General features: G+C 41.2%; 1 protein-coding gene across 1 annotated transcript; it reads left to right on the top strand.

The window, feature by feature from the left end:
• Nucleotides 1-347: 347 nt before the first annotated feature.
• LOC112432585 (uncharacterized) lies at nt 348-3,864 on the top strand. The gene is made up of 3 exons (XM_024801099.2): nt 348-517; nt 1,887-1,931; nt 2,024-3,864. Exons 2-3 carry the CDS (start codon nt 1,892-1,894, stop codon nt 2,881-2,883), a joined length of 900 nt encoding a protein of 299 aa, XP_024656867.1. The 5' UTR covers nt 348-517; nt 1,887-1,891; the 3' UTR covers nt 2,884-3,864.
• The last annotated feature ends 9,052 nt before the right edge of the window (nt 3,865-12,916 follow it).

The following is a 12,916-nucleotide window of genomic DNA, read 5'->3' on the forward strand; positions in this document are numbered from 1 at the left end:
ATGTATAATAAATTAATATGTAGCCCAATAAGTATAAAATCCAGAAAGCTACACAACATGGGGCGGTTCATTTACAAACACAGGTCTAACTTGAGTTTCACACAGTTTTTATTAGAAAACAGTCAAATTGTTAAATGCTTAAAGTACACAAAATGTCAGAAATCTGCACCGTCATGAACACAAATTTAAACCTAATTTTTCGTGAGTTGTTGATTAACCCTCCGAGGTCTAAATCCCACGTTGTGCACATCAACATCACAGATTTGTACAAATAAAGTCATGTTCAATATTAAGCTCTGGAAACAGCTTGGTTGTTTTTGTTTGGAACATGTTGTTTTGTTGCCATAGCGATGCCTCCAGGGAAAAGTTAGGGATTTAAGCATGTTTTGAACGAAAACATCAGCATATGAACACAAAACTGAAGAGACACTGCAACCGTATGAAAGCAGACCACTATTTAGTGACATTTCGACGTTTCCCTGAGGATTAACTGCTCTGTAATTTACCAAGAACTAAAGTAAGCTCAAATTTCACTTTACAAACTTAAGATCATTTACTTCAATATAAAGCCTGATTTTCCTGCCTGCCAGGACAGTATTTATGTACTTTACATTGTGCAAGACTAGACTATATTTTCCATCATAGAGAGGATGATGTGGATCTATTATTCAGGAAAACAAATGAAGACTTAACTATTTGTCAGCTGATGTAATATTTGACAAATTATACATAAATGAGAAAATGTTCTTAATCATATCTGAGTGACAGAAGCTCTTTTTAACACGATTATTTTCTTAATTTAGGAAAATAGAGAAGACTTAAGTTTTCAAATTCAAATTTTATTTGTCACACACACACAACCATACACAGTATGACATGGGGGTGAAATGCTTGTAGCTGTGCAATGCCCGACCATTTTGTTCTCCAACAAACTATTAGAATTTCTGAGAAACTGAGGCTGCGTCCACATGTACACGGCTGTTTCTGAAAGCGCAGCTTTGTCTCTGCATTTGGGCCTTTCATCCACACCTAAACAGCAGATTGAGTCACTGAAAGGTGAGATTTTTAAAAACTCCTGCCAGGGTGGAGATTTTTGAAAACGACGTTTTTGTGTTTAGGTGTGGACGAGGAAAACGGACATTTACTCAGGCAATGTCAAAAGTGTGCGCCGCTGTTGACGCTGTGGCCACGTTAGTGTTTACATGAGATCCATTTCTACAATGGCGGATGTAGACAACATACTGTGTCTGTTACTCTTAGTATCTGCAGTTTTTACACGCTTACATATACACACACAGTTACTGTGCCTCCATTTAGAAACACAGAGGCATCAGACGTGGCTTCTACATTCAACACAGACGCTCTCCCAACCCAAATCCTGACGTCAGTTTGGAATAAATGTCATTTTAAAAAATGACATTTATGTATGCTGTATGCATTTTGTCCATTCCAAAGTTGTGAGTCTGTTCCAGCCAAAAAGCTGTCTTTAGTTATTAACATTTGAAACAATGAAGGCACGTGAAAGTAACACAAAATTAGCTGCTTTTCCAGAAAAAGACAAAAACTTCTCAGAAGTACGTAAGGTTTTGTGAGGTTTTCCCACCCAGGCTTCTAGACTTCTGATTGGCCAACATTTCCACACGGTTAAGATTTGGCGTGTTCTTGACAGCGTTTCACTTTGTTTTTAGCGTTTACATGTGGAAGGAGATATTTTTTCAAAACTGCACATGTGGACTGGATTTTTTTTAAACGAAAAAGGAAAACGTGCGTTTTCAAACACAGCCGCGTACGTTCGGACGCAGCCTGAAGTCATCACAAAAAAAGCAAATTCTCTGAACATGCTGAGTTAAGGTTTACTGATCATTGTTGTTTTGTGTTCCTTGTAGTCAAAATGAGTGGAAGAGGAGATGGATCACACAATAACCGTCATGGTAAGCACATGTGCTCAGTCTTAAAATGGATGAAAAACAGATTTTCAGCAGATAGTTATGAATGCTAATTAAAAGATTAAATGATCTTGCAGGCCGACAGGTTAACCCACAAAGGTTTGAAAGTGGAGATCAGGAACCAGCTAATGAACCAGTTAATGGACCAGTTAATGGACCAGCTTTCGAGCCTATTCATGGACTCCGGGGCTTCCAGATCGATCTTTATTTTCTTCTCAATGATATGGTTTGGATGCTGAATGAGCTAATAGATGTATTAGTGGAACAATATGTTAATTACCGTCACAATGCCAATGACAATAATGTCAACATTCAAAATATGAATGTGAGGGACAATAATGCCAATGCTGACAACAATGAACAGCACGAGGATCATAATGCTGTTGTTGTTGGTGGCATTGAAAATGAGGATTCTGATGAGGCATTTGAAGACTGTGAGGATGTTCACCAGTACATCCCAGAAGAGGATCCTCAGCCAGGTGTATCCAGGAGGAGGTCTAGAGAGATGGATGAAGCAGATGTGGAACCAAACAAAAGAATCAGATGGAGCGAGGAGTTTTCTGATGACGACTCTGACTTCTTCTCTGCTTGTGACACTGATAGCGAGGGCTGTCCTCAGCAGGTAACAGAAGAAGAACCGCAGCCTGGTGGATCCACGAAAAAGTCCAGAGAGGAAGATGTAGACGAAGAAGAGCATAATAGCAAAAAATCCAGGCTTGCAAACTCTGATTCGGGGACCAGCTCAGCTGTGTACGACCACTCTGAGAGCAGCAGTGATGAACTTTTTGAAGATGCGCACGAAGAGCTTGACAACCATGAAGCTGGAGGCTCGAGGAAGCGTTCCCGAGAGGACTTTGAGGAAGAAGAGGAATACTTGCCTGTTTGCAAACTTTGGAGGTGTTCAAATGAGTCCAGCAGCAGCAGTGATGAAGACTAACACTATTTCGACGGGTTTCTTCAGTATCCTTTTAGTAGGCTGATGGCCTACTCAGGTGACCCTGAATCCTCCATGCTGCAATAAGCTGGGCATACACTGTGCGATTTCTTTCAGTCGCGTTATTCAGCTCCTGCTCAAACTGTACGATTGACTCGCAGGGGTGAGAAGTTTGTGCCTCCATCGCTTGTGTCCAGATCACACACCGCACCGCCGTTCGACTCCATCTTTTCGCTCTCATTTCTGCGTTTGCGCGTGGGCAGTGTGAGACGCTGCGGTGACACCCTCAGGACGACCCACAGGATTTCAAACAGGTTTGGTTTTCTTGCGAGCAAACGATTGATGATCGGGAGCTGGTCGTGAGGTTTTAATTGCTTCTCATTACCCCGTTACCCTCGTTATGTAGACGATGCACGACACACGATTAAGGCCAAACTCGGGACGACTCCCAAAACGGTCGCACGACTGAAAAATCGGCTCAAAATGGGCCAAAAAGAGCACAGTGCATGCCCAGCCTAATGCTGCTGCGAGATTCCCATGATGCACTGGGTGTTTCTTCCTCACCCACTATGTTTAACAGACCTCTCTGTACTGAATTGTACTTGTTATTAACCTCTGGCTCTCTTCCACAGCATGTCTTTATCCTGTTTTCCTTGCCCCTCCCCAACCGGTCGCAGCAGATGGCCGCCCCTCCCTGAGCCTGGTTCTGCCGGAGGTTTCTTCCTGTTAAAAGGGAGTTTTTCCTTCCCACTGTCGCCAAAGTGCTTGCTCATAGGGGGTCATATGATTGTTGGGGCTTTCCCTCCCCTGTCTCTATCCTTCTTTCTATCTACCCCCCCCCCCATCTGTCCTCTTAATCTCTTCTTTACAACCCCTCCCCCCCATTTTCATTTCCTCCATCATCTCTCTACCCTGTGTTCACTTTTGAGAACACAGGGTAGAGAGATGATAATAAAATGATAACAATAAACACAATTGGCTACATTTTACATGTGTCGGATCAATGTCTTCATTTAAGTCTGTCTTTGTGTATAATATGCATACTTTACAGACATTGTTTGACTTGTTATCATTCAAGACCTGATGGAGACGTTGGAGCTGTGCATGTTTAATGCTACGTTTCGATCAAGAAATGAACTTGTAGCATAAATGTCTACTCATCTGTGATTGTATTAATCATTTCAGCTTCATAAATCAAACTGACTCAATCACCAAAACCAAAACGGGGCTCACACAGTAGTGTGTCCTTGACACAGCTGGGTCAGATAACTCTAGTGAGAACGCGTTTGTGTACCATCACAGACTAACACATGTACATTATCTCATCAGCAGAGGCTTCTATAATCTTACATTTCATGGCATTTGCATTCTACAAGCTTATTTATTGAGAAGTCTCAATAACAGCATGTTTGTGCAGGTGCTGCTTTGTTGCACAGACACTAACTCACACCAATATTCCCCCTTTTCACAAAATAAGCATTCTGCTTCTCTTATCCTAAAGCGTCTTTAATCTTCCGTCAAATGCCATTCAGTATTACTTGATTCCACAAATTTAAACAACACTCTAATACCAAGTACGCCTGTAAAGATTCCCTAAAATGTTGGAAGTGTTTAGACATAAAATTCACGGAGGTTAAGGTAAGCTGAGAGAGAACAAGGGGTTTGGGGAAAACAACAATACTGAGGCCAGAAATGCAAAAGCATGTCTTTTTCTGGATTCATGTTCAAGGTGGGTATCGGTTTTCACAGGGTCTTCAAAACCCACAACAAACACACCTGTCGAGTTTCCAAGTGACAACAAAGAGCCATTTCAAATCTCAAAGCGGCTAAAAACCGCACACACCCACATTCCAGCTGACAAGCGGAGGATCGTTTTTTTCAGCTGGATGTTCGACCTGCCTTTCTGCCATTTCCACCCTTAAACGTAACTCCTCAGGTCATGACAGATAAGCAATCACATTCAAACGTCCTGGGAATATTACAAAACATGTATCTCATTGCCTCCTCTCTGTGTTGACCCATCTTGTGTTCATTCGCATTTGTGCTCCTCAGAAGAAGAAAACAAAACAAACAAAGTTTTTAGAGCCAGCCTCCACATACCTCTATTAATGATCCTTCTCATATTTTTGGACCTCAACTGGATCTTTGAAAACCTCCCAGTGAAGTCACTGGGATCCAACTTATCCACTAACAGACAGCCGATACGGTCCAGAACGATCCCATCCTGGCCTTCACTCTGGTTCACCCCCTGGTCCTGATTTTGGTTCAGACAGTGGCCACTGGAACGATCTGAAGCACTGCTTTCAGCCCCAAGGCTGGTGGTGCTTTTGACATCTTCTAGAGACATGTCTCACTATTTGCTCATTAGCCAGTCTCCACAGGAGCTCACCGACACCTCGTAGGATATTGTCAAAATGTGGCCCTCCTCAGAAAAGGAAAGACAACCTTACATTGTTCCACAGAAGCCTCAAAAGAAAAGAATCCTTGTTCCAGACAGGTAAAACTTGAAAAGAGGAAGGAAAAATATTTAAAAAGGACATTTTCATTTTCTTCATCACCTTTTTCCCCACATCTTGGTATCCAGTTTCCTTTCAGGGTTTATTCTCTTTATGTTGTGTTCATCCCGAGACACTGAGCTCATCGCTTTGTTGTTACACAGATCTCCTGAGAGTTCAGGTCTTCCTCTCAAAGCTCTTCCTCACAGTTGTTTAAGTTTTTTTTTAGTTTCTTATTTTATTTGAAAGCAGATTTCAGTTTTCTGTAAGACCTTTCCTTCTCTTTGCGTGCCACGCTTCAACTCTCACATGCTCTCGGAGCGTTTCTGTCTATTTCAGCCCTCTGAGGCACAGCTGTGTTTCTTCACTCTCACGTGGTGAAAAATAAGGGAGGGGGCTAATTCCAAGGACGCAGCTTGATTGGGTGGTTTGTTAAATCTGAGTGGTTCTTTTAGCCCCTCCACTCCTTTGCATTTTCTTCTTCTCTTTTTCCTCTCTAAGGCTACGTTCACTCTGCAGGTCTTGATGCTCAATTCCGATTTTTTGATCAAATCCTATTTTTTTGTCTGCTCGTTCACACTACAAATAAAATGAGACAGCAAACGCGCTCTAGTGTGAACCAAAGCGGCCGCATGCGCAAAAGAAGACGTCACACACAACGCGCTCTGTTTAGACCCAGAGCAAACAATACAGGGAGTGCAGAATTATTAGGCAAATGAGTATTTTGTCCACATCATCCTCTTCATGCATGTTGTCTTACTCCAAGCTGTATAGGCTCGAAAGCCTACTACCAATTAAGCATATTAGGTGATGTGCATCTCTGTAATGAGAAGGGGTGTGGTCTAATGACATCAACACCCTATATCAGGTGTGCATAATTATTAGGCAACATCCTTTCCTTTGGCAAAACGGGTCAAAAGAAGTTTTTGACAGCTCAGAAAAGTCAAAAATAGTGAGATATCTTGCAGAGGGATGCAGCAGTCTCAAAATTGCAAAGCTTCTGAAGCGTGATCATCGAACAATCAAGCGTTTCATTCAAAATAGTCAACAGGGTCGCAAGAAGCGTGTGGAAAAACCAAGGCGCAAAATAACTGCCCATGAACTGAGAAAAGTCAAGCGTGCAGCTGCCAAGATGCCACTTGCCACCAGTTTGGCCATATTTCAGAGCTGCAACATCACTGGAGTGCCCAAAAGCACAAGGTGTGCAATACTCAGAGACATGGCCAAGGTAAGAAAGGCTGAAAGACGACCACCACTGAACAAGACACACAAGCTGAAACGTCAAGACTGGGCCAAGAAATGTCTCAAGACTGGTTTTTCTAAGGTTTTATGGACTGATGAAATGAGAGTGAGTCTTGATGGGCCAGATGGATGGGCCCGTGGCTGGATTGGTAAAGGGCAGAGAGCTCCAGTCCGACTCAGACGCCAGCAAGGTGGAGGTGGAGTACTGGTTTGGGCTGGTATCATCAAAGATGAGCTTGTGGGGCCTTTTCGGGTTGAGGATGGAGTCAAGCTCAACTCCCAGTCCTACTGCCAGTTTCTGGAAGACACCTTCTTCAAGCAGTGGTACAGGAAGAAGTCTGCATCCTTCAAGAAAAACATGATTTTCATGCAGGACAATGCTCCATCACACGCGTCCAAGTACTCCACAGCGTGGCTGCAAGAAAGGGTATAAAAGAAGAAAAACTAATGACATGGCCTCCTTGTTCACCTGATCTGAACCCCATTGAGAACCTGTGGTCCATCATCAAATGTGAGATTTACAAGGAGGGAAAACAGTACACCTCTCTGAACAGTGTCTGGGAGGCTGTGGTTGCTGCTGCACGCAATGTTGATGGTGAACAGATCAAAACACTGACAGGATCCATGGATGGCAGGCTTTTGAGTGTCCTTGCAAAGAAAGGTGGCTATATTGGTCGCTGATTTGTTTTTGTTTTGTTTTTGAATGTCAGAAATGTCTATTTGTGAATGTGGAGATGTTATATTGGTGTCACTGGTAAAAATAAATAATTGAAATGGTGAAATGGGTATATATTGTTTTTTGTTAAGTTGCCTAATAATTATGCACAGTAATAGTCACCTGCACACACAGATATCCCCCTAAAATAGCTAAAACTAAAAACAAACTAAAAACTACTTCCAAAAACATTCAGCTTTGATATTAATGAGTTTTTTGGGTTCATTGAGAACATGGTTGTTGTTCAATAATAACATTATTCCTCAAAAATACAACTTGCCTAATAATTCTGCACTCCCTGTATTGTTTGACTGATGGCCCTTAATATAAAGACTTCGGACTTTACGTTTCCCAATTTTTGCTTTAAGTTATTTTGTTAATTACATAATAATGTAAATAACCTAATAATGATCCTTATTGCTGTTTTAGAGAGGAGCAGTGCTTCAAAGGATAGCTGCAGATTTCTGTCAGAATCTGCAGATTATACAGTACAAATAAAATGTTCACGTTTCTCCAACGTTGTCTTCCCAGCAGTTTCACCGGATGGTCAGGAAGCGTTCGCGATGTCTTCTCGGGCACTTCACTGGCGCTGATAGTTGGCGTCTGTCTTGTGTCGGTGACGTAAAAGATGGATTTAATGCGACTTGACCATCAAACAGCAGTCGCTTTCTGAAACATCAGATATGTATCGGATTCAGCACCACATACGAAAGTGACCCAGATCGGATTTGTGCCGTTCACACTGTCACACCATGATCGGATATGGGTCGCAGAGGGTCAAAAAAATCGGATTTGATGCACTTTCGCCTGCAGTGTGAACGCAGCCTAACTGCCATTCCTTAACTGTGATTCCTCCCCTGAGCATCCCTCTGTTTTTATCCAGTTTTATGTAGACTGCACAGCTTTTCAACCTTAGTTATCACAACACTGCCAACAAAGAAAGAAATGTGTCACTGCAAGTCAGAGGTGAAAGTTGAGCTGAGAAGACAAAGCGGTGCCATCCAGTCTCACGTTCAACATTCAGTCTGGATTGTAGAAACTACTTCCTCCCACATAGTGTGAGTCGGAGACTGTGCCACAATCAATTGTTTTTTGTGGGGTCTTTTATTATCATAGAATTAATTATTAATCTGAGAACGATGGTTATTTTAAACCCTATTTTTTCACATTTTCCTGCTGTGTACCTCTTACTTTAACCTCAGCAGCCCAAAGCAACCCCTTGTATTTCTTGTCTGATCAAATTGCACCATGTGGGACCTCTGTGACAGGGGACTTTTATCTAAAAGTTACATGTAAGAATCCTACATTCCAATTTACTTTATGAACAGTACAAAAGAATTAGCAATGAATTAAAAGTAAGTCACTAAATGTTAGAATTGGCTGGTTGGTGTGTGCTGAACAGGGCTGATACTTTATACATGCATGGCTTCATAAGACTGGTTGAAACAGGCAAAGTAACTGACATGTATGTTTACATTTACTGCATGTTTTACTTCTCAGAGTGAAAATGAAACGTTCACTTTTAGCAACTGCATTTTGCGCATGCTTTCAAAACTACTTAGATTTTTGTTTTGTAATGTAAAAGTATGAACACCACACTGTACACTGCATACAAGGTTGTATGCAAAAGAACTGCATTCCATACATGCGTGTAATTATTTTTAGTAAGTGCTGGGGAAGTATCAAAGGCTTGATTGTCAGACTAATAATTCATTTTTGTTGACTTAAAGTAAAACATCAAAGTGATTAAATTGATTAAAACAGCCTGTATAAGTGAAAAGATGTGTCACGAGTTTAAAATTGATCAGGTTTAAAAGTTGTACCAATGCACCACTGCAATGACCATATTATGTCTGCCAGACCCCCACGACCCCCACCTCCTTATTGTGATATTTTGCCTCAGGCTTTCTGCAGGTCTTTGGAAATACGTTTTTAACTCATTTTCAGTGCGGTCCTTGTCTCTGACCATGTCTTTTAATTGTTAAGCCCCTTCACACAAAACTAAGAACCATTCAAACATAAGGCACCTAACTCAAGGGATGAACTGGTGTTATGTCTACACATAAGACAACTTGCTAAAAAGAACTATACATAGTATCTTTAGGCACTTTTCTTCTTAGCAGCCTGTCACAAAACAATAAAACAAAACATAATTTGACCCCATTTCTTTAGTTGAATCGATGAAAATTACCGATATGAGGGCAGATGTGAAGGAACTATCAAGAGAAGTGGCAGTATATAAAAATGCATTTATAGCAGATGAACAGTATCTGAAAGTCATGTCTTTAAGCAATAGAAAACAAGCCAGATCTGAGGTCCAGATCCAGACAGGACCTGAGAGATGCATCTTGCAGTTGAGCCACTGTTTGCTGTAGTCTCATCAGAAATGATCTGAGTGGAAGGGAAACGGAGAAAAGGCCCCGGTATGTCAAACTGCACATAAACTTGACTAAAAATCAACAAAAGATGTTAACTACTCGGTTTGAATGATCGTTAATATGTAAGGAAGAGATCAGGAGAGCGGTACAACAGTAACTGGAAAACACAGTGGCGTCTTCTTTTTTTAGCGTGACAATTATTTCAAACACACAAAGCAACACTATCAGTCATGGATTCATCTCTACAGAGTCTGGACCTCAACGTTACTGAAGCAGTGTGGGATCTTGGCAGAGAGCAGAATAAAAGGCAGCAACATCCAAAGAAGAGCTTTGGATGTCCTTCAAGAACTGTTCCTGAAGACTACTTGGAGATATAACACAGTCGTAGTTTAACAGCTGATTATCTTCCATCTGCCATTACCAAGCCCAAACACCGGCTCTACAGTGGTGCCCTCTAGAGCTCAAACGCTCTGCTTACAAATAGTGTTTCTTTCTGAGGAGGTCGGATTTGTTAGTTTGTACGTAAACAAGATTGTTTTGGACACAATTAGCTTTGCCTGCAGCTCAGAAAAGATAAAAACAAGAACTGAGGGCTTGATTTTAAAAACAAAATGAGACATTAAAACACTGATTACAAAAAATGCATCATGGCATTATATCACACTAGCCATTGAAGTGTACATGTAAACACACACACACACACACACCACAGATGGCTGAGCAGTTACTTTCTGGCAGATTTACTTAAACAATGGAAGGGTGGCCGTGCTCATCCACACCGTACAACCTTATTTAAGCTTCCAAAAGTATATTTTGCAAACTTACAGCAATATTATACCGGATTAGTCTCTGCCATTCATGGTAAAAGTTGTCTGATCCACTCGTCATGAGCTCCTTAATTCTGATCTCTGTGACCTGTGAGCGGGATTAAAGAGACTGTCGACAAATACACGGTAAAGCTTAAAAGAGCTCAGCCATTTACACTGACGTGGCAAAAAACAGAGTCTCAAGTATCATAAAAGGGCTTAAAGAAGGCTTCTCTACAAAACTCAAGAAACTCTTGATAATAGAGGACCAAAAAGTTTTAAATGATACTCTCACATAGATAATGACTTTGTTTGAATAGTCCATGTTCTTTACAACTAAATGCACAGAAACAAATGCTAATTCAAATTTTAAATAATAAAGTTTCTCTCAAAATGAATCTTTGATGATGCTAAAAGGTAATAAATGCAGGTTTTTTGCTCCACTACAGTGGTGCTGATGTATAAATCAGTCATGCTGCAAAGGCAATTGAAAGCCCCAGTGGGGCAGTGCATTATAATGCACCTCCATATATTCAACAGCAAGTACAAGAAAATTAAAATCTTAAAAAAAAGTTTTCAGATTTAAACAATAACAGAATGACTTCCTTGAAAAAGCTTTGAATCTGTAATAACAATCCCTATCAGTACAAATGCGTGTACTGATGTGCTTATTTAAAAAAGAAATCAAACTAGACTGGTGCAGGGGAAACATGTTCCAAACACCCGTCTGGATTTCAGGAATTGTATACTGGGAACAAATTTAAAGGGATTGAAGGAACTTCAGAGATGCACAGTACTCTGACACACATGTCAAACTCTGTGTGTGTGTGTGTGTGTGTGTGTGTGTGTGTGTGTGTGTGTGTGTGTGTGTGTGTGTGTTACTTGTAGCGTAAGTCCATACACAGAATAAGAGTTAACTGGGTCGCTCCTACTGCTGTTGTTGAACTGCTGATCTGCTGTGCACACTTCACCCACAGTACACAACAGAAGGGCACAAAACCCCTATTAAATATCAATCAAAGCTAGCCAGATGCACGTGTACAGAAACCGTGTGTGAAAAGTGGTCAATAAAGAGAAGCCGTAAAGCATTGTGGCGGAGGTGTGGTCCTGGGTGCGGCTGCAGGGGAGGAGTGGTGCAGTGGGCTCAACGGGGCGGTGCTGGAGATGCCGGTGAGAACAGCTGATGGCGATTTGGACTGATAATGGTTTCCCTCCCTTTTTATAGTGAGACAGAGAGGAGCGGAGAGAGAGGGAAATCAGCTGGGACCGACAGCTGTCAGACTGTGTTCAGTCATAACCTGGGAAAATTGTAAATAAATGTGGAACCTGGTGATAAAGACCTGTGTGTGTGTGTGTGTGTGTGTGTGTGTGTGTGTGTGTGTGTGTGTGTGTGTGTGTGTGTGTGTGCGTGTGTGTGTGTGTGTACCTGTGTATAGTGCATTTCACAAGCATGTTCATGCAAACATCGTCGGGTCTGCCGTGATATGTTTAACATGGGACTTTTGCTCCTGAACTTCTGCAGACCGGAGCTGTACGAAGTCACTTTCCTCTTTACGCAGGACTGTAAGCTGTCATCTGTGAGGTGTGAGCGGTGTTTGTTTTTATCATAGTTCAAGGTGTGGGATAGCTACTCAAATACATATGTGGAAGATCGACAATCAACAAATTAGGCATACTGGTAGACCGCTCTCATCAGAAACGCAAATAAATCTGCTCAGACATCATTAAATGTTCTGTTTTCTTCAGATATTTTTTTTCTTGCGTTTCTCCATACTTGGCCTACCTGGGGTTGAAAGTCTCGACAGGGGCGGATCTAGAAAAATCTTCTTATGGCGGCATGAGGGTGGCAAAGAAATCAAATGGAGGGGAAAAATCAAAGCCTTTTTTTTTCAAAGACATACGCAGGTGGTTACATATGGTTAAAATGATTCAACTGCAGTAAGTGTGCACGTTTCTCATATCAATATAGTCCATTAGTTGATTATTGTCTGTAGCCCACATGATTAAACACTTTAGTTACATAAAACATGTGAGTTTAGATTTTATCTGCTGTATAGCATGTATAATAAATTAATATGTAGCCCAATAAGTATAAAATCCAGAAAGCTACACAACATGGGGCGGTTCATTTACAAACACAGGTCTAACTTGAGTTTCACACAGTTTTTATTAGAAAACAGTCAAATTGTTAAATGCTTAAAGTACACAAAATGTCAGAAATCTGCACCGTCATGAACACAAATTTAAACCTAATTTTTCGTGAGTTGTTGATTAACCCTCCGAGGTCTAAATCCCACGTTGTGCACATCAACATCACAGATTTGTACAAATAAAGACATGTTAAATATTAAGCTCTGGAAACAGCTTGGTTGTTTTTGTTTGGAACATGTTGTTTTGTTG

The sequence above is a fragment of the Maylandia zebra genome, linkage group LG15 (assembly GCF_041146795.1).
Source record: "Maylandia zebra isolate NMK-2024a linkage group LG15, Mzebra_GT3a, whole genome shotgun sequence".
NCBI lineage: Eukaryota > Metazoa > Chordata > Actinopteri > Cichliformes > Cichlidae > Maylandia > Maylandia zebra.

Bases quoted from the DNA above. Each gene is read 5' to 3' on its own strand.
- LOC112432585 (XM_024801099.2), top strand. From the start codon at position 1,892: ATGAGTGGAAGAGGAGATGGATCACACAATAACCGTCATG. The intron at 1,932-2,023 runs GTAAGCACATGT...ATGATCTTGCAG, and splicing joins ATCACACAATAACCGTCATG to GCCGACAGGTTAACCCACAA.